This window comes from Poecilia latipinna, unplaced genomic scaffold (genome assembly GCF_001443285.1).
Source record: "Poecilia latipinna isolate Pla-1442-1.1 unplaced genomic scaffold, P_latipinna-1.0 Scaffold105, whole genome shotgun sequence".
Classification (NCBI taxonomy): domain Eukaryota; kingdom Metazoa; phylum Chordata; class Actinopteri; order Cyprinodontiformes; family Poeciliidae; genus Poecilia; species Poecilia latipinna.
Window position 1 is genome coordinate 453,533 of NW_015112721.1, and position 22,551 is coordinate 476,083.

The 22,551-nt window shown below is 35.9% G+C and overlaps 1 protein-coding gene and 1 long non-coding RNA gene across 2 annotated transcripts in view; one reads left to right on the forward strand and one right to left on the reverse strand.

The window, feature by feature from the left end:
• Nucleotides 1-12,833, forward strand: part of LOC106944621 (mannosyl-oligosaccharide 1,2-alpha-mannosidase IA) — a 210,333-nt gene extending 197,500 nt beyond the window's left edge. Inside the window, exons 8-12 of the mRNA XM_015027715.1 lie at nt 731-846; nt 3,597-3,816; nt 8,344-8,516; nt 10,269-10,384; nt 11,393-12,833. Of these exons, the coding sequence (XP_014883201.1) occupies nt 731-846; nt 3,597-3,816; nt 8,344-8,516; nt 10,269-10,384; nt 11,393-11,534 (767 nt within the window). The 3' untranslated portion in view covers nt 11,535-12,833. The remainder of the gene's footprint in view (nt 1-730; nt 847-3,596; nt 3,817-8,343; nt 8,517-10,268; nt 10,385-11,392) is intronic.
• On the reverse strand, nt 5,407-11,491 carry LOC106944622 (uncharacterized). The gene is made up of 3 exons (XR_001424374.1): nt 11,403-11,491; nt 10,245-10,367; nt 5,407-6,470 (listed from the first exon to the last, which is right to left on the reverse strand). It is a non-coding gene; the product is annotated as an uncharacterized LOC106944622 (long non-coding RNA).
• Nucleotides 12,834-22,551: the final 9,718 nt, after the last annotated feature.

The following is a 22,551-nucleotide window of genomic DNA, read 5'->3' on the forward strand; positions in this document are numbered from 1 at the left end:
ACTTCGTAAAAATAGATTTTTCCAATTTACCTGAGAGGAAGTGGGGGTGGGGAAGATCAAGGCGATGACGCTGGGAGGAAAAAGGTGCTAATCTGTATGATTACAGCAGCTAATTGTTGCGGAGGAGCATGCAGGGAAGCTGAACAGTACAGGAGAAGGAAAAATAAGCTCTGGCTCCCCTCGTTTGTCTGTGTCAAGGACAGACACAGCGGCACAGAGATAACCTTGTGAAGGAGTCTGCAGAGGTATTTGTGTTTGAATGGAGCATGAAAGAATAGATAAAGACTCCTATGGTATCATATCCTTTAATATTTTATTGAATGTTGACATAGAACAGCAAGAGGAGCAAGAACAGCTAATTGATTTTGGTTTCTGTCTCCTTTCGGAAAATTGACGCGTTGAATATTTTAAGGTTTTTGTTTGGAGAAAACTAATTTGAAACATAGGTGGCAGGAGTGTATACGATTCAGCACACTATGAATTAATCATGAAAGCTAAATATAACTACTGAGACTTACATATATTCAAACTGATTACTTTTTAGTAATACTATGATTAAACCAAAATAAACTTAGCTAAATTAGACAGTTAAATTTTCACCGTAAAGTGAAAATTATTCTTTACTTGTATAGAGAAATACGGTCCAATGTTTGTTTTGTAAGATTGGAACATTTTTTATATAAGACTTGTTTGTAAAGCTGCAATTTTTTCCCTCCTTTATTTTCTTTAGACCATGTTTCCATTGGTGGCCTTGGAGACAGTTTTTATGAGTATCTGATAAAATCCTACCTGATGTCAGACAAGACCGATGAGGAAGCAAAGAAGATGTACTACAGTGCACTAGAGGTTTGAAAAATGTTATCTTGTAATAGACACAGAGATCTGCTCGTTTTTATATTATATATAGTTCAGTGTACAAATTAGCTCACGGGGTACTTTTTTTGCAAAGCTTAATAGCTGCTATTAGAAAGTTTCTCAAACTCCTAACCACTTTGTATTGGTGGTATTAGGGTAAAACTAACCATTTTAGTGAAATGTTAAGTGTTCAACTCATTGATAGTTTATGTATTTCTAATGTTTGTGCTAAACAAAGGTAGGATGTTGTCTCAACAAGTCAAAATGCAACACAAAAAGTGCTCTTACCTGACAACATTGTCTCTTTGTGGTTGATTTCTGGCCAGTTTTTGTAAATGTTTAACCTGCTGTTACCAATTTTACCTGATTCCAATTTCCCTTGAAGAGCTATAAAAAGAGATAAAAACAGATATTTTTTTTTCTCTAGTGTTTCCACCATGACCAGTCATCAGTTATTAATATCAAGGAAAATATGCATAATACAAAATATGTGAGAGTGCAATATATCACCAGATGTATAAAGGTTTTACTTTTTAAAAATGGAGACAAAATGATGAGAGTTGTTTGCAACAAGCACTAATAAAACAGCAGTCTTCTTGTGTATGCTCAAGTAAAATGCATCCCTATTTTCTGGGAGTGTTTGGAAACTTCCAAAACAATCCCAACTTTTCCCAGTCATAAATGTTTTGACTTGATATTAGATTAAAATGATGAAACAGTACATTTTGATCCTTCCTTATTGCTTTCTGAGCTATCCACTCTCTCACAGCCTAAATAAGCCACAAAATATCTTGACGTATTGTAAACCGATTTTCTATTTTAAATACTTAATATAATAGATGATAACTGAGTGTTCTTTTCATTAGTGGTGCCTAGACATGTTCGTTTCACCCATCAGACAAAAATTTTGTTAAAAAAAATATATTGTCCATGGTCAACTAATTTGGAAATCACATTAATCCAGTTAACACCAGATTTTGCTTTTTCAGTTTTAATCAGTGCCCAAAACACCAACAAGAAAAACAAAATGTTGTTATACCCACCAAAACAACAATGAGAGTGTTTCTTAGCTGAAGCTAACCCAAAAATTCTGCTTTTGAGTTTTCCAGGCTAAATACTGGATATAACATCTTAAAATGGTTACGGTCAACGACAGGGATCTTCAAGATAGTCAGTTATTACTAATGACAACCAGTGAAAGCAAAGTAAAACATTTGGCCAATATGCAGTATCAAGTAATCTACAGTTCATGGTGGGTACTGGCTGAAATTATCAGAGTAAATAGAAAATACCTTTGGGCTCCACATTTAGCGCAGAAAGACAAAAAAAGAGAGGACAATAAACATGTTCTGGGTGACAGATCTTAAAACCTCACAAAAAGAGTAATAAAATCTTTGCCTATTCAGTAAGATAACTTCAAGCTTCTATTAAGACTTCCTCATTTATCATCAAAGGGTCAAGCGAAAGGCTGAACCACTAATTACGGATTCTCCTTCTTAATTGTGACTTGGTATTTATTGGCCATAGACCACAGTGGTGTTAAATATCAGCTGCAGGTTTATTCAGAAATCTTAGGGTGAGGGCAAAGCACAGCTAATTACCTTAGGCATTCAAATAAAAGTGGACTGCTAATTAAAACAGTGTGGAATGAGAAAACATTTTCCAATTATGCTCTGCAATGATTACCACTAACAACTTCTAATTAGTGTAGAAATTATTAGCCTAAACCCTGAGGAAAATATACTTTCTTAAAACAGGATATCTGTAATTTTTGGTTCCATATATTAATGTATTTTCCATTTCCAGAACTACATATTTGTTACAGCATTCTTATCATGTACAACATGCAACAGTTTTGCAATTATGAAGCTGGGCTTGCTATCAATTAATTATATGGAGACAAAACATTCTGGAGATGATATTTAAATGTAAGTTTTCTTTTTCCAGGAGCTTCTTTAACTTAAGTTATTGCATTGTTCCCCAAAATGATAAACCTGTATTTAGCCTCAACTTGAGCTGCTGGTTAGTCAGCTTTGTAAAGAGACTTGCAAAAAAATCCTCATATTGTCTGCTTTAGTAAACTTACAGACTGAAAAGCAACAGCTGGGGGAAAAACAATGTTTTAAACAAAATAATTTATTTTCTATAGATCGGTAAAATATAATAATTAATTAATGTTCTTCATTTCTGGTAGAACTCTGAAATCTATCTATTGGTGAACAAGTGAGGATTCATTTAGTAATTCCTTCCTATCGTCATGGATTCAAAGATCTAATCTATATAAAACAAAAGCCTGCAGCATGTCTGTTCTCTCCCTCTAGCTTGGTTTATTGACACCTTAACATCAATAAGGATTTAGACACAGTTTCTTCATGTTTATCTGATGCACGGCTGTAAAACCAGTAAATTACTTTTAGTTCTACAAGGTTGTTTTACACACACCTTTGCTGTTTTGTTTAAACATCTGTATCGACTTTTGGGTGATTACCAAACTAATTATTAGTGTTTGGCTGCCGTTTATATTTTATCACTGCAAGTAACATTTTATTTTCAATCGTAGAATCGATAGAAAGTACTCAGGTGAATATCAGCTCCTTCCGTGAACCTATTAAAAAAAAAAAGCAGATGTGAGATCTGAAGGTTGCTGATTAGGATCGAGTAGAATCTGAAGCAAGGTTTCTCATTTCATAGCCAGCACTCTGAAAGATTAAAATATTATTCCTTTCTGTTTGGTACTGCAGGCGATTGAAGCTAACCTGGTCCAGAAGTCCCCAGGTGGCCTCACCTACATGGCAGAGTGGAGGGGGGGCATCCTGGACCACAAGATGGGTCACCTGGCCTGCTTCTCTGGGGGCATGATTGGCATCGGCGCTGATGATGGAGCACCAGAAAAGAGGCAGCACTACCTTGACCTCGCTGCTGAGATCACTCACACATGCCATGAGAGCTACACTCGCTCAAGTAAGTAGACGTGTCGGGGTGTCACCATTGAGAAAAGATCTGCACGTACAGGTGCAGTTCAGTAAATTGGAATTTTATTAACTTGATTTTTTAAATAATTCAAAACCTGGCATTTATGTTAAATCATAAAGCAGAATGCGATACATTTCAGGCCTTTATTTCTGATGATTATGGCTTGCAGCAAATAAACATTTTTTTTTAATACATAGATTGTTATGGCCTATATAGTTATGCTAAAGACTAATAAGTCTGTGATGCTACTGCCATCTCTAGTGCTAGTGGTAGCACTGGCATTAGCATGAACACATGCTAAAGCTATCCATCTATAGTTATATTACAAAGATCAATTCCCTATTCTATGATATTCTTCTTCCTTGAGATGCACCTGTGTGAAAAAGTTGGGAAGAAGCCATATTTTAAAGTTTCTTCATACTTTATTTCCTTCATTTTCATGGGTTTTACCTTCTACCAGACTTTGCTCCATTATTTACCATCAGTTTGTCAGGTTAGAAGAGCTAATTAGCTACATATTGGTTTTTTTCTTATCTTACTTTGGTAAATATTAAAAAATATATATATTCTCCGAAAACACAGTTTACCCTGGTACAGTGTGGAAGAGAATATTCTTAATAAAAGGTTTTGTCCAGTCTAACTCCTCAAATCCTATGAAGGAGCTTTTATATCATACATATGATATGCAATATTAATTTACCAGAACCCATAATTTCTAGATTTTATTAGTACTTTTATTTTACAAAATCTGTCTTGTTAGGAGAGGTTAATGTGGAAATTGGTAAGAAAACGAGTTTAGAAAAGCAATGCTGGAAATTAAAAGGGCCTCAGGCTTTTTAATTTTTATCCTCAATGAAATGAAGAAGCTGTCTGTGTAGCTGCACCTCAGGAGATAGAAAAAAGGTCACGTCTAAAATGGAGCAAATTACTTTTTTTTTTTTTATGTCTCACCGCAGAAGTATAGCCTTGGTGTTTGAAATAAAAATCCCAGTTGTGTATTTGAGGAAGTAGAAAAAAGCCAATTAATTGAGACGGAGAGTAAACTTTATTTTTAAAAAAACTTCCATTTGGTCAGGATGAAAATGAAAACAAGAAAAATGATCATGTATACCATCTGATTTTTAAAGTATTGTTTTATCTCTTCCCTGGCATCTGTTCTACTTTTGGCAAACATTTTAAGCTTTTGCTCCCCACTGTTGAATTCATTAAACCTATCTTCTACTTTTGCTACAGCAATGAGCTAATTTAACTCATCATATAACAGTTTCTATGATACACTTTGAATACTTTTGATGTTCAGATCCAAAAGGCTTCTCCAGCTTTCCCTTTCATGATCATCCACCAGGTTCTCTTACTGGGCTCTGGTGGTGCTTAGCATCTTTTGGATTAGCAGACAGCATCAAAGAGAGAAGAGAGATTTGAATTTGTGCAGAGTGGCTGACATGTATCTGTGTTCAAACTCTGATGCCATGAAGGCTTACTGCTGCTCCTCTAAATCTCTGTCAGCTTCGCAACTCGCGACTGACAGGCAAAAATCAGCAAAGAGAGGGAAAGATTATCGATCTCAGAGAGAAGGTTTCAATAAACATAGAGCGCTTTATTGGTAAGAGGACCTAGTGCGAAAATGAACATAAAACCCAACTTCTCATTCTTGGTTGGAAATATTAATGATGGTTTATATTAAAGCTTTTAAATGCATCACAAAATGTGTCAGCACTGATTGATTCAGCCTTGACCTTTTCAGAGGAAATGTTGGCATCAAGTAGCAGTTATTATGATCAACTAAATGACAAACACAGCCACTTCATCTTACTTTGCGTAATGCAATAATGAGCTTCTTTTGACATGTGCTCGATTCTGATAAGATTTCAAAACATACAAAATTGCTTTACATAAATTAAGGTTAATAGCAAATTGTGAGACACTGATGATGTTCTCAGTTTTTTTTTTTAATGATTAATCTAACCTAAGCAACACAATGAAACTTCTTTAATACACTTTTAAGGTGAAAAAAAAATCTTAATATGATCACTAAGGACATGAGGTGAAGGATAACAGTGATATACATTTCCATCTCTATGCATATCAAACTTGTCTAGCAGTTTTACACATTCATAACACAAGGTGATACTGTATATTTCCAGCACTTGTTAAATTAGGTGATTATGGCTTACCATAATGAAAATATGAGGTATTGTCAAGAGGAAGACACTAGACACAGCAATGCAAATGTGATGAAAACCGCTTAAAGCAAACTGGGGTTCCTTAACGCGTCAGCAGAGCCTCCGTGCTCCGTCTCAAAAATCCAGGTATTCATGCAGAAGAAGTCCCAGCCAAATATTCAGTAAACATTACATAGACATTCATGATAAAGGCTGATATTTCTATATTAAAAATGCTTTTTATTGGTTCTATCTAAAGGTGTACATTAATCAAGATTAATGTAAATACATACATTAATAAACGTCTGTGTAAATTAAATCTATGGAATGTGTATTTCCCTTATCATTGTTAAAATTTAAGATGGTATGCATCACATATACACAGTCTATGGCTGTCCTCACCTGGGCCATTTCCTTCACTCTCTGCTCCCTCCATTATCTGCACAACCGTCAAAAAAAGGTCACCAGAGCCACAGAAACCTAAAAAAAATAAAAAAAGCATACTTTAAAAGCCATGGTGAAATTTTTCAGAAAAATACTTTTTACAGTGTTGCAATAATGTAGTTGGAAGTGAGCAGGTGGAGGAGGTTATCAGCATGTTGTTAAAAGGAAACGGTGAAATACAGCAGCAGCTTGAAAGGCAGACCAGATCAGCGTCTGCAGCAGTAACCAACCACTAAAAAACATTAGCAACTTTAACTTTAGAAAAATGAACTTTGTTACAATAAATACAGAACACTTTTATTGTGATTAAATGTATATTCACAAATATCTAATACATTTAGCAAAGACATCTTCCAGGTGATGTTTGTTTGGATCAGCCCGTCATGGTTAAAGCGGGAATTCAGCCAAAAGTGCCAGTTTATTTTTGATCTACCTCCTATCTATTGTCATAAACCATAGATAGTAAAAAGGAATGAGGTCCTTAATAAATACAGCTAAAATTAGCTCCTTCTGAAATGAGGCTGGATTGATAATTAGGCATAAGATAAGGAGCACAGGGTGCCTTAGATTAGAGTTGCCACTCTTCCGCATCGGAAAAGACAGTTGATGGGATTTTGCCATCTGGTGCACTCACCTTCAAGACGTGTGTCTAGAAATGCAGACCTGAGGGCATGAAGTAATATCTGGCACAATACCTCAATGCTGTTGATGCATGTTTTTTAGGAAAGATGAGAAAAATCTGTTGTGCCTGGAGTAATAAAATAAATAAAAAAATCACCTTAGCTTGGGGTGAACTTGCAAACCATGCGCAGAAAGATTGCAGCTAAGATTGCTGTGAGTTTTATATTTGTCAGTATTCAAATACATACAGTCGAGGTAGCAAAGCCATTTGAGGACATTCATGCTTAAATATAGACATACACCTCTGTGTTATGAACAAAATGACTGTAGGTATTTAGTCCATCTCTGCAAAATATAGCTCAAATTGGAGCTGTGTTCTTTCAAGTATTTGTTTAGAAGAAGTCCTTTGTTGAGCTTCAACAGCTAAATAACACATATTAACTTCTAGGAAAAAAAAAACATGTTTAGAATTAAATTGTCCCAAGCTCCACTGGCAGGTTGTAGTAGATTTCTGATTTGCAAAGTTTTGCTTTCTACCAGCCTAAATTGTCATCTTGGGAATCATTAGTAGACCTAACAAAGATTCTCAGGCCTGTACAGAGTTAGTAAATTAGAATCAAAATCAATAACAGGAGAAATCTGAGTCAATAAAATGTCTTTTACAAGCCTTAGAACTGAGTGTTCTACTTACAACACACACAAAAAAAAACATAGATGTATCGGATCATTAAAAGTACTCCCTTTTTTTGCCCTTTCTATTCCTTCAAAATATGCCTTTTGTGATTAACTTTTATTCTTTAGTACGTTTTTAAATTAATTTAAAATTCTAATTTATTATTTTTCCAGCATTCAGCAGGTTCTGTTTTCCTTTAGTACCTGTTGATATTTTGACCTAAACATAATTTTTCTCAGAAAAACACTGAACCACTAATTGCTCTGATGTTTGCTTTTGATGCATGCACACCATAATGAGCCAGCTGATTAGAAACCTGAGTACTGCCTGTGACTCGGACTTTTCGTTTCTCACAGATTCAGTCTGAATGCAGCAATTTGCAGACATTTTGTGAACGCTGTACCTACCCTTATTTAAACAGAGAACAATTTTGTAACAAACAGCATCTGTGAGGGTTTATTTGTTTTTAAACTGAACATTTGGTGCACTCAGGAATCTTTCAAATTATACAAATTTCAACTCTAATGTCCCTGAGCCAATTGGGGGAAAAAAAAAAAAAAAAAACTTTGTGCAAAGAAATATCTTTTGTCTGATCTCTGTTTTCGTCTCTTTCAGCCACCAGACTGGGACCTGAGGCCTTCAGATTCGACAGTGGAGCTGAAGCTACAGCTACTAGACTGAGTGACAGATATTACATCCTACGACCAGAAGTCATCGAGAGTTACATGTACATGTGGAGATTGACCCACGACCCCAAATACAGAGACTGGGGATGGGAGGCTGTAGAGGTAAGACCAGTAAATTAGAATTAATACCGTTTAATGACCAGGATTTGTATTTATTATTAATATCACTTTCTTCTGGAATGTAATGGTTCTCTTGCTGGACATCTCTGGTATTTATTTTGAATAAATGTAGTTATGACTTGTAGCAATGCAACAAACTTAATTGTAGGAATAGCTGAAAACATCACAGATGAGCTCTGTTTATACAAAGATATTACACACAGATGGAATCCATGTTTTGAATTACAACTGGGTTTATTCCTCATGCTCAAAATTGAATTGAAAAACACACCTCTGACCGGTGCTACACACTAGTAATTTCATTTTATTTTTAATTGGGGGGATGGAACAGAGTGCAATTTTTTTATCTGTACTGCTGTCTTATTGGTGGACCTGCATTATCATTTCCACGGTTCTCCTCGCTTATTATGTCAAGCCCTTTCAACACCCTAATTTATCATCCAGCAGCTTTCTTCATATTGTGTGGCACTATACATTAGGTAGTAGAGCAGACAGTTCTGCCACCAAGAAATGAAAGCTGTGCAGGAATCACCATTATTAATGTGGCAATAGGCAGGACATTAACTGCGGAAAACCGTAGCACGCTGTCGTGAGAGTTAGCATTAATTTAGCACTCACAAGAAGAGGAAAGATCAGGCTGACGGGTTTGACAGGGCTATAATTATCAGGCACAAAGGTTGAAAGCGGTGTGCAACACTTCTGCTCAGGAACATCAAGCATTAACACGTCAGGGTCTTTGTTAATTAGCACGTATAAGCAAGCCCTCTGTAGCAGGGATAATAATGAGCTAATCCGCTTGGCTAGCCCAGCCGCTCTCCTCTCACCCTTGTCAGATTTGGCATTACTTGGACCTTAGTTGTGTTGCTGGCTTGGTGCTCATGTTTTATCCTTGATTTTTTTTTTTTTTTTTTAATACATGTGAATACCGTTATTGACCTAAGGATTTAAATTTTGTTTCAAGTAACATCAGTGGAATGAAGCATGTTTTACTCTTGCAGTGAAGGCTCTACACAGTGAAAAACGTCTAGGTAATTTAGTCATTTAATGTGACCGACCAACATAACATAGCACCCAATAGTGAAATAAACAAGGATGCATAATTTTCTACGTGTTTGTACAAACAGAAGAACTGAAAAATGTGTTATAGATTTGGACCCAGCCCTTTTTAATCCCCAAATGATATATAGTCCTACCAATTGCCTTCTGCAGTCATAAACCTGTGCAGTATTTCATGTAGGCATAAATGCAGCAGAAATTAAACATTTTGGGCTTTGTGAAGGAAAACTAATCACTGCTGTAAAAGTTGGAGCAAGACTGGAAAAGTCCTATGACTGGGCTGGAAGTTCACCTTCCAGTAGAGCAAAATAACTGGAGCATACAGACAAAGCTTTGACTGAATAGCTGAGCCCAAGACTTGAAAATTGATTTTCACAGATACTCTAGTCATTCTGACTGACTTTGAGCTATCTGGTAAAGAACAGGAAAAAATGTGTTCCTAGATGTGAAGCTGATGTGATGTGAAGCAAGGAAGCTGGATCCAGACACCCAGCAAACTTTTTATTTTAAAGATTTATTTTTGTTTCAACTTCATGACAACCTTGTGTTGGTATTCCACATAAAAATTGTAATAACATCAATAGAGGTTTCTGGTTGTGGTGTGAATGCCTTTGCAAGGCACTATAGAGATCAGAGTTTGGTCTTGTCATTTACCTGTTCCTTCCTGCCTTTTGTTAGGCTCTGGAGCAGCACTGCAGAGTGGAGTCTGGCTTCTCTGGGATCCGTGATGTTTACGCCCTGACAGCCAGCCACGACAACATGCAGCAGAGCTTCTTCCTGTCAGAGACACTTAAGTAAGTCTCGCTTGCTTTTTAACTTCCCATTGCTGGGAGGAAGGTTATTGTAAGATCTGCTTGCACCACCTTTCATCTGCATGAAAGTAATACAGGGTCAGATCCTGAACACTGGGGATTCATCTCTACTTCTTATCTGGTCTGCCTAAGAAGCACGATCGTGCTTTGAATGAAACAGTCACAATGTCTGCTTCAGAGGTTAATCTAACTTTTAATCAGATACTTTTTACCCATCAAGGAAGGTTTAGTTTCAGCTGTTCTTATACTCCAGGCATTAAGGTACACAAACCAGTCAGTCTACACCAGCATGTAGATGACAAAAGCTTATCCTTTTAAAGAGAGGGGCAGTGCGAATCTTTCAGGTTAGTAGTCGCCAGAGCACCACTGCCTTACTCTGTGCTACACTGCTCCTAACATGCTCCTTTGAAAGTTAAGTGACTTATCTAGATTAAGAAGAAATCACAAATGATGAATAATTGATGTTTTCCAAGTAAGGGCAAAGCATTGCAGCTCGTCAGCTAGGAGGGAGGTTTTTAAACGTGGTCAACATTGAGAGAATATTCAGCCGTGAAGATGAGACAGAGCCGCTGCAACAAGAGCTTTTTCTTCACATCATGGAATAAGTGGGGCATATTAGTTAAAGAATGACAAACCAGTGCATCAGGTTTCATGAGACTACATTACAAACCACTTAAGCCAACTATGAATTTTCTAGACACTGGTTTTTGTTAGTTACTTATTCCTTTTTTTTGCTAATTCACACCCAGATATGGTAAATTTCTTTACATCAGGTTATTCTGTGTTGGTTGAGCATTTTTTTAAAACCCTTTTTCATTTTGCAAAGCTAGCTATCTTTTTCCCTTAAATCATCATTTACTCAGGTTATTGTTCTCTGACATTAATATAGTTTGATTTTAAAAATATTAAAGTGTCAATCAAAAAAGAAGGAAGCCCAGCTCTGTTTGGGGTATTGTGTTTAAAATGCAACTGTTTTTCTTGTTTGTTCAGGTATCTTTACCTGCTTTTCTCTGACGATGACCTCCTCTCCCTGGAAGACTGGGTCTTTAACACCGAAGCCCATCCGCTGCCCATCATCCGTAAAAGCTGTCTGCAGGATGAAGCAACAGAGGAAAAAACTGTCTCTGAATAACACCACTCAACGACTGAGACGGTTACGGACAAATCTGCACAGTTCATGTGCACACAGCCACATTGCAAACACCAATTCAGTGCAGATTCAGGGTCTTTTAAGGAGTGAGTGGTTGACTCTCAGTTCCTTTCCAGAAAAGGATGTTGTCGTTTTATGCTGTGATTGTATATCCTTTCGCCGGGGTTCCTTCCTCCTGGCACTTCTTTTTTGCGGACAATCAAAACAAACATGACTTTCATGAAGAGATACCTTTTTCTTTCCTTCTTTCCTCTGTGAGGAAACCACTATAACTTACAGACCCAAATGTATGGGAGAAGGTTTGAACTATGGGCCATACTGTCAGAGAGCTACAGAACCACTTGAGTTTTGCTCATCATTTTAGTTTACCTTTAGTGATGATGTTTTCCCTTTAGGCTTATTTCTGGTTTTCCTTCGTGAACATGTTGCCCAAAGGGTTTTCTTTTTTTTTGCATTTCTATTCCCATCTTTTAAAGTCAAGTGTGTTGTTGAAATGTAAAGAAAGGAGGAACTATCTGATGGGAGTTAAATAATGTACAGATAAACACAAAATGTGACTCAAATCCACCTCGAAACTAATGTTGATGTCATGTTTCTTACCGAAACAAGGTTGAATGAATTTTTTAAAGGACAGAGATGTCAGGAAAGAGGCTTTGTCTTATGCATCCAGGGACCACATTTAAAAAAAAAAAATATGTTTCCTGTCTATGCTCTGGTAATTTTATTTTCAACAGAACGTTTGCTCGGCCTTTCACAATAAAATGGAGCACTCTCCATTTGTTCACTGTAAAAATAAAGCATCAAGAAAAAAAAAAGTCATCTGTTAGCCAACTTCGGATGCCTGTTCTGTTGGGAGTTTTTTTGCCTTCACGTACATCCATAGCGATGTTGCAGGCTTTTCGGCTGCAGAGACGAGCTTTTACTTTCCATCACTGTTCTGTTAACGGTTGATCTTCTGCACAGTCGTGGAGTGAATGTGCTGTATATACAGATGAAGTGAGTGGCACCTGTATGAGCTTGTCTTGACTTTAGTTTGTGTCTTTTTTTTCTTAATCTTTTTCTAAAACTTCAGTGGTTATTTTTGTTCTGGGTTCTCTTTGATTTGCTTCCCTCAGGTGTTTCAGTAAAAAGAAAAATCGACAAATGTCTAATTTTAAGTCTAGTTATTGCTGATATTAATTATTGTTATTACTTATTCTTACTGTTTGATTTTACTTTGTTCAATATTTTCAAATACTGATTAAAAAGAAACTGTGCAACTTTGTACATTTAAAACAATCAATTGTTGTGTCATTAATATTGATCGGCTTGTTTGCTTAAACTTGCATTTTCTTATCAGTGTTTAATAGCAGGAAAATAATCTGCAGTCAAACAGAAAAAAGTGCTACTCGGCCGCCATTTATAGCTGCTTCCAGCAAACTAATCGCAGATTTAATTAAAAAGGTGCTTTTTTTCGTTGTTTTGGAACGTTCCAGCAATCATGACCAGAAAATGACTAACGGTGTTTAGCTGCTGCACCGCACGCAGTGTGACAAGTCAACAAAGCGAGACTTAATATCATCCGCTCCAAATGATTCAGCTACAGCTGCTGTCACCTGAATCCTAATTTCATCGAAATACCTTCAGGTGATTTCACATCCACTGTAAATGCTAGAAACATACATTATTGCCATTTAATTGTAATTTGATGATGTTACCTTTCAAATGTCATGGATCCTGTATAAACTGTTTAGCGCTACAAGCTCAAATTGTCTATTAAGGAAATATTAGCCACGTTACATCCTGCAGCCAGAATATGATTACAATATTCTCCATCAGATAAGCTATGCTAATGGGATGATGGGGCACAATGTGCATCATTACACATCTCGACTGATGTTTAACAGCACAAATGAGTCCATTTAGAATCACCCACCACCATCAATTTTTTCCCCTTATTAGATCGGCGTTGTTCCTACATTATTCATTAAGCCAAAGCTAAATTTGTCAAAAATCACATCTAAGTTTGAAAGACACAAGTTTATCCCGCATCTGTTCTGATCACTACCATCACTTTTCCATTTTCTAGATATCGGGTTCAGTGAGCCTTCTATAAAAGTCAACCCAGCACTGAGCCTCCTATTTAGAAAGACTGATTGCTCAATATCCAAATAATGCATCCCATTCCCTCCACACTGTGCTGATAACTGGAATCAGGCCATTTTCAGCTGAACGCAAAAATCTAAATCAGTCTCATTCTGATCAATTGATCTGTCGTACGCAAGAGCCTTAAAATCACGCTAAAATCTCTTCCACAACTGCTGGGTGTGAGTGCTTCTACTGAGAGGAAATTATCACTGAGAATTTTTTTTAAAAGGCATGTCGCAGTTCATTGAGGCTGTTGGGGAGAGCAAAGCTTTTGGCAGACACCAGGAAGGCTTAAAATGTTTCATCCTCAGTCACGGTAAGGTTGTATATTCTCTTAGGAATACAGAGACCCGTCTACAGTTAAAATCAATGTTTGTTGTAAATGTAGAACAACATGCTAAATGCTTAAACATGTCGACTTTGAAATTTATTAAATAAATATACAATAAATTAAGCTGCAGGTAAAGTTGGACATTTTTAGTACAAATTGTATTAACATTACCAAAACATTTCCTCACAAAAAAACATGTATTCACAGGGGTTTTTTTTCCCCCATGGTGTGTTAGCTTGTATGGAATACAAGTATTAAAACAGGAATGCCAAAGAGGCTAACTGACCTAGAAAAAGCCCAAAAATAAATAATTTGAATGACACCCATCATACATCTTAAAGGGAAATTAGAATTAACTAAAATGAAATCAAGCAAGGAAAAGCTTTACAAAAAATAGAGATCAGAAATTGACTGATTGGTGCATCAATATTATACAGTTTGAGCTCAGGCTGCATCTCTGGTTAGCTATAGAATTTCTTTCACAAGTGGCATTAGACCACAGAATCCACAAAGTCTTTGAAACAAGCAATTTAATCTAGGAATTTGTTCTCTTGCTTTAATAACAATGGCTAATCCTAACCCTCAACTGAGTTTATTTCTAAAACAAACAAAATATTAATACTAGTAAAAATATCTATTTTATTCCCTGCAATTACAATCGGATACAAAAAGTGATTGATTTGCATTACTAGAGTGTAATATTTATATCAGAGGATTGATATACTATTAAACCCCTTCCAATATTAGCCTATGGAATGAATGCAGTGGTTGTGTTTATGTCTACGAAATTGTAATTTGACCTCTTAGAACAAAGAGTCAGTCCATCACGTTTTTGTTCTACCTTCAGACTTTATCACAGATAACAGCTGCCAGCCTAAACAAAAAAAACTGCTCCCCTTAAGATGATTCACCTGACAAGAGGAAAGGAAAATGCCTGAATATAAAAGCATTAAAGTAAAAGAACATACAAAACTGACATTTCCAACTTTCATCCACAAAACCTGAGGTGATATGTTTTGAGTTGTAACATCTTTTTTCATTTCAACTTCTTCCTGGTTACTGGGTTTTCATGTAAACTGTGGCAAAAGCTCAAAGTACAATAAAAATTTGTACTGCATCTATGATTTGCATTTAACCTGACATTTGATCTGATAAGATCTCTTAATCTTCTCTTCAAAGTTCACCTGCTTGGCGCTGTCCCGGTGCTCACTTTAGCTGTTCAAGAACCTCAGCCAACACCAGCTGCTTTCAATCATAAGAACTTCAACATCTTTGCTTTGCTGCAGCTCCGAATCAAAGCTTTTATCACTTCAGAGACAAAAACAGTAGAAGATAAAGGCAAAAGGAAGTTTAGCTTTGTGATGTGACAGGTTTAGTCTCTTTATCCCTGGCATCTCAGCTTCCTACCTCCACCTTTGACTGATCTCAGACACCTTCCTTCACAATCCTTCAGATGTATTCTGGGAAAAATTTTAATATCACACAGTTTTCAAAGCAAAACAGCTCTTAAATGCTGCTATATGACAAAGTTAGTAAATGATATCACAATTATTGAGTAGAACATCTCATTCTTGCAGCTTAATTTCCGAGTGCTAAATTTGGCAGGGTAAGGAATAAAACCCTGAAATTGACAACTGCAGGTCACAGACATTTTTATGGTTTAAGGATAATTCTGAAAGTTTGAAAACAAAGTACAAAAGGAAAAAGTTAATTTTTCTCTATATTAATTATTAATTATAATTAACAATTATAATTATTAATTATAATTAATATAGAGACATTTCTGATGGCTTAAGCTAAGTCAGACTGAATGTGCAACAACTGCAAACATAAATGTTTGTCTTTTGCACATATTCTCAATAGGATTGAGGTAGGACTTTGTCTGGGCCACCAAGACACGCATATATTTCGATCTTAAGTATTCAAATGTAGCTCTGGTTGCATGTTGGGGGTTGTAGTCCTGCTGGAAGGGGAACCTGGAAGGAGAAAAACCTGAAGCATCACAAATCCACCTCCGGTTTCTTTCAGAAATTCAGACTTTTCTTATGAAAAAGAGTGAACTGCTTGCTGTAATGGATTTTTTTTATTTTATCATAACCATTAATGTCTGATGAACAAAGACATGCTTGAAAGATTTACTCCAGGCCACATAAAAACTTGTGGCAGTATGTCCCATGCTATCATCTAATTTTATGATTATTAAAACTTATGCGACCATTACCTCAGATTTGATTAATGGAAATGATAATGCTTAATCAAGCTATGCTGTCTTTTAATATTCATATTCAATTATAGACCAACTAGATTACTAATAGTACTGCTTGAAGCTGAGTCTTGGTTTCATTATCATAAATCTTGTTAAACTTTTCTGTTAATGCCGAATGACAGATTAAGTTTATTCAGCTTTTTTATTAGACAAACAGTGTTCGTCCTCTCCATGCTGAACAGGTGCCTCACCTCTCAGACAGACTACTGTGCAGTTCGAGTTTGGCCTTGTCAGAACATCCAGCTCCTCTCCCCACTGCCAACACATGAAGGTCTTCCAGGTTGCTCTCATCTGCTACCCCAAACACCTTGTTAGTGCCCAGAAGGGAACACAACTGCATAATGAGCTGCTAATACAGCTAAAAATAAAGCATTCAGCTCAGAGGTCAGAGGCAGAGGGGCTGAAAAACCATCGACAAGCAGGCAGCCCACGCACATCCATAAAAATGTTGTACTGTAGCTTTGGTTTGGATGAACTTTATGCTCAAGGCTTTCACATAAAGGTCACACCAGAGGTGACTGATTTACATTTCACTAGTGCTGCTATTAAAAAATAACCAACACTTTGGAAGGATTTAATGAGAGAAAAAAAGAAAAATCTCAGCATAAAAAAAAAAAAAAACTGATTCAAGAACTGGGCAGACAATGTGTGAAAGGACAAAAATGTCAAAATCCAGAAACGCAGAAATGCAACAATTTATATTTATTTATTCAAAACTTCCAAATGATGCATGTACTGAATCTAAAAAACTGTCATAATTAAGATATTTCCCAATATTTAAACAATTCTGTTCATATCGTTTATGTGACGAAGTCGTTTTGAGGTACATCAATAAGTCATAACTCCTGGCAAACTTAGATTTGAAACATTCCTAAAAAAGATAACACAAAGGTGTATCTATTATATTTTTGTTTTTACTTGCATAGTGTTTTTTTTAATGCTGTATCCAATTGTTTATATCCTTCTCAAACTTTGCTATTCTCAAACGTATTCATAAAATTACTTTTTCCACATTTCCACTGGTATTTTAATGGTTTATCTTTCGTGATGACCTTCAAGTCTGAGGACGGAAGGCTTTGTTGACATCCCGCCAAAACTGAGTCACTTTCAAAACTTAATATAATTTCAACTCAGTTATTGTTCACGGTCGTAGTGAAATTCCGGGATATCATACATCAATAATGGATCTTGATTTAAAGCATAGGGCCGTTTTTAAAAAGTAACTATTTGTGCAGAGTTCCCCTTAGCTTACATGTCGTTGCTGGGTATGAGTCAGCTGTGTACTATAGTCTAAGTTATTGATCCCCTGTAAAAATCAGCAATTTGTTAATAATAAATCACTGGCTGTTTGAAAACTTTATTGGTGGCAAAAATACATATACGCATGGCTCTGCACGCTTGTCTTTAAGGTAGGGTAGCATTGTTCAAAACCAAAGGCAACAGCAATGAAGGTTCAATGTGTCTGTTGGTAAAACAGCTTTAGAGCATATCTGATGTACCAATTAAACTGCAGAAACAGTCAAATGCACTTTAAATGGGTGGTTTAAAAACCTCACTTATTAACTTGGAGTCAATGCAAAGTACATACTTTTCCTCCAAGTTTGATCTAATTATTCAAAAGTAAAATTAGATTTCAAGTTCCAAAAACAAAATGGAAGCATTTTAAAAGCCCTCAGTGCTCAGTAAGCGCTGGCAGCAGGCTCATTGTTCCTGACGTTTAAATCAGAGACGTGTGGTTTAAGTGAACCATGTTATTATCCATATTTTAAAAAAATAGCAGGACATATTTTCAGAGCATTGGTGTAATAACAAAAACTCAGTGATACTTTGTTTTAATATGCCCATGCTGATGTTACCATCTTTAAACAGAGGCCCAGCCTTTCTGTCAATTAACTATTTTAATGTTTAAAGGATGTAAAAGCCTCACTTGGGGAGTAATTTAACCTAGAAGCTCATTCAAATCTAATACTCATTGTTACAGCTCCCGTAGCATAAATATTAATTTGTCAAAACACATGCGGTATGCCACACAGCACTTAACTCTGCAGAGATTTACAGCTTTGAAGATGTATGGTTTTGTTGGGGGGCCTCTTTTTCAGATGAGTGAAACACAGAAAATCCTGTCATCTTTTCTTTATACCAGTTTAATGTAAACACATTTTACTGATGGAAAATGCTCTGCTGCTTGTTGCATTAAGTTTCTGGATCAATCTGTCTTTACTAGGTTGAAGACGTAAAAGCACTGGGTTTTGTTTACTATAAGGTTTTTAAATTATCCAGTGTGTTTCTGGTGAATCACACTGCTCTGGCAATAAAAGCAGTATTTATTTTTTTTTTTCTGTGACATTTTTGTTCCTTTGAGACCAACAAATGAAATGTCATTCTTCTCAATTTTACCAGGTTCACAGAAGCTGTCTAAAAACAGCAGCAATCACAAAACCTTTCACTATAAAAAGGACCATGTGCAATGGTTTTATAGCACTGGGACATAAAAGGACTTTAAAAACATGTTATGTTTGAGTTGCTGGTGTTTTGTTTAAGACAAGCTTGGAAAAAGAAAAAAAAATAGATTTTTTCATGCAGGAAACACCCGAGTAAGCAGGAAACTAATCTGTAAATGTGGATTACATTGATTTAGAGCAAATTATAAAACAAGAATGTGGCCAGGTGTGTGCCTGTTATTCCTGGTAAAATGATAATCTTCTAGCAAGTAAATAATTTTCGTGAAACTTCAAGGTCAATCTGCTTTTGGCATCACGTGTTTGACAATATGTTTTGATTCTGACCGACTTAAATCATGTAATACGATTCCCACTTGATATTTCAGCACTGAAGTTTACCGCTCGGATGCTTCGAACGTTACAATCTGCAAAGTTGGGTTGTCAGAAACTAGTAGCATTTGTTAACCTTTGGAAATGAAGACAAGTTGATGTTCATATAAACAAACCCAAGAAACATTTGCAACACAATAAAATGCGAGTCTACTCAAACAACAAATCACCACATAACACCTAAAGTAGTTGTAGTATGAGTTTCCAGGCAACATCACAAATAATTCAACTCCAAATACTCAGCAGCTGCCCCAAATATAAAATTCAAAATATTTTTATGCAATCACTACTATCCTGTATCAAATATTTAAAAAAAAATAAGCCTTGATCTTTTCTGTGACTGCTTTAAGTATTTTATAAAATGGTACTGAAAATGTGATTGGACTAGGCTGCTTACACATAGACTGTGGTTATTTTTTTAAAAGCTATTTTATTCTTTGCGTTTCCTGACAGCAGAGCAGGCCTGCACCAAGCGACAGCACTATGCTGTGCTCTGCACAGCAGTTAAAATGTATTTAGCTTGAGAGCAGTGCTTGTGACAACCTGGTACATGTCCACAAAGACCAAGATGAAGGAGAACCTCGAGCTGTTTCAGTATCTGGACCTTTTAACATAAGATAGATTGTGACCTAAATTAAAAGGATGTTAGTTAGAAGGACATGTTTCACCATTTGGGAATAAAAGAGGATTTAAAAAGCAACAGACATTACTTGTGTGCTTTTAGATTGGAAAAACAAAACAAAACAAAAAAACTTAACCCCTCATTAACATAATTTTATGCCCTTTTGTGCCCTGTGTAATGAGCTGGGATGATGAATGAAAGTTGAAGTTTACCCGCTAGCATCACCCCTCTGACCTGGTTTGAAAAGTCAACACAGAATCAAATTAATGAGTCTGTGTGAAGTGTATCTTAGGTAGGAATGTCCTAATCAAATTTGTTTTCTCCTTTATACCGAACCAAGTTATTTTATTATCTTTAATCAGGGAGATACATTTTCTAAGGGACATGCTACATGCCATAAGTATAATAAGTTGATAAAACATTGAAATATTTATGACTGACAGCTCAGTTGGTCTTCAGAAGTCTGAAAAGCTTCAAATGACCAACAATTCCTCCTCTCAATATTTTGTTTCTATGATAAAACACTAGTTTTGTAATTTCTTTAGCCCCATTTATCATCCTTTGAATCTTATGTCTTCTTTTTAGAGTTTAAAGTGATTCTTTTTACCATACTCATCTTCAGAGTTAGCTAGGTAAACTCTTTCACCATGTAGTTTGATCACCATTATGGGAAATGGGTGAACAATTTGCAAGAAATTAAACTGCCTCTATAGAGTTTGTTTAAAACTGTTTCAAACTACTGACATGGAGTCGTTCAATAAGTTAGAAAGTGCATTCCTCCGAGGCTCGTTTGTCAGATTAAAGGCTTTTTATAAAATAACCTTCAAGCAGGTATTAAACATACTTTCCATGAATTATTTTCATTAGGCAAGCATCGACCTTGCCTGCTGCTGGTGGTTGGATGGGCTGGTGACTCTGCTGCATGGCAGCCTCGCATCCGTCAGACGGCCTCAGGGCAGCTGTGGCTACAATGTAGTTTACCACCATCAGCATGTGAATGGGTGAATGACTGGATGTAGTGTAAAGCCCTTTGGAGATAAAGCGTTAGAGAAGTACAGGCCGTTTACGATTCTCATTTATTTATTCAGTGGGTCATTATGTGCCATCAGTTGAGCACAGTTAAATGACAAATTGACAAATATTCCTCTGTCAGCTTTCTCAACTGATTGACTTCCAAATATATGTTCTATATTGCAGAAATGTCTGCAATATAGAACAGATGTACAAGCATCATGCCTCCCTAGAATAGCTTAAATTCTAAGTTCAAGTGTTCATTGGAAAAAGTTCACTTTTCACTACATTGGAAAACAATGATAAATAGCAGCCTATACTCATCTTGATAATCTATACAGAAATATAGAAAACATTTCTATATATTCTCCTGTTTGTTGCAGTCCATCTGCCACACAGGAATAATCAAAAGGAGATTGGTGACTTTAATTATACCTTAAGACTTATTTACATACTCGATCGCAGTACGGCTTAGTTTGGTTGGCTTATTTCTGCTCAGCGTAATATCAAACATTAAGACTGAAAATAAGATTTGTAGCCACTTAGTTCAATTTCAATAGTGCTGGTGCTATCCAGGCTGTTATTCACCATTTTTCATCTACATTTTATTCTTCAAAGTTGCAAAAAAAATTGGCTGATACTATTTTTTAGATTAATTAGAAAAAAAAGTTACTTGTGGCAGCCATAATTCTGTTACATGCCGATTTATGACAAAAGTCTATATGCAACTAAAAAGGCAACATATTTACATATATACCAGTTTGAATTCTGTCACTGCTTTTTTCTACAGAATTATACAAATGTAGCAAATTCATGTTTAATGCTCCACAACACTAAGTTGAAAAATAATGCTGATATTTTAGCAATTAGTATTAGTACATGCATATCCAGTGGTGTGTATCATGAAAGCCTTGATCGGGACAGTCTCAAATATGATTCTTAGCAGAGTCAATTAAGCAATTATATGCTCCATTTGACCGCTGACCGTAATGTCCCCAGCAGCTTTCTGCTTCAGTTGCCAGAGTGTTGCTTTGATCTTTATAGTTTGTTTGATTTAATATCATTGTGCTGGCAAATGACAGCCTAAGAGCTGCAAACTTTCAGTTGGAGAAAATGGCTTGTTTTTAGCTCTTTATACTGAACTAATCTCTCAAAAATCTGTGAGGTTTGAAAAATGTTAGGTGTGGCTGAGGGAAAAATTGAAACCACAGTTAAATATAAAATCAATTGCAAATGTGTGATTCATTGTTTTAACATGGCAACAGGTGCAATTGTATTTTAAAACCAAACTATATAATATTTTGAATCTCAATTTCTGCAAACGGCTACTTTAAAATGTTAAAATAATTTTACTGTGCTGACCTGCTCAACAAAAAGACGATTTTAATCAGTTTCTAGATCATATTTGACAATGAAAAATCACTTAAAAATCACTTAACTGACACTGAAGTTTATTTGTTGCGTTATTCTGATAAGCGGAATTTGACTTTTACTCATACTTATGCAAAGATGTAATTAAAAGTCTAAATTGTGCAGCAACACAATGTCAAACAAAAGAAGCATAACTAAACCAGCTCCTCAAAAGGCTACAATAACCTTTCAAAGTCAGTCCATTCATGACTTAACATCTGTTGGATGTTGGAAGTAATTCTTAGATGAAACTCTGAAAAGTTACTGAAAGGTTTTGAGTTCGGTCAAGCATTCGTTTACATAGAAAAATATTTTTTATAAGTTTAGTTGTAAAAACACATGACAGCTTTGATAACATGGAGTTTTAAGTCCATTTCATCAAATCAAATAAAAAATTAGAT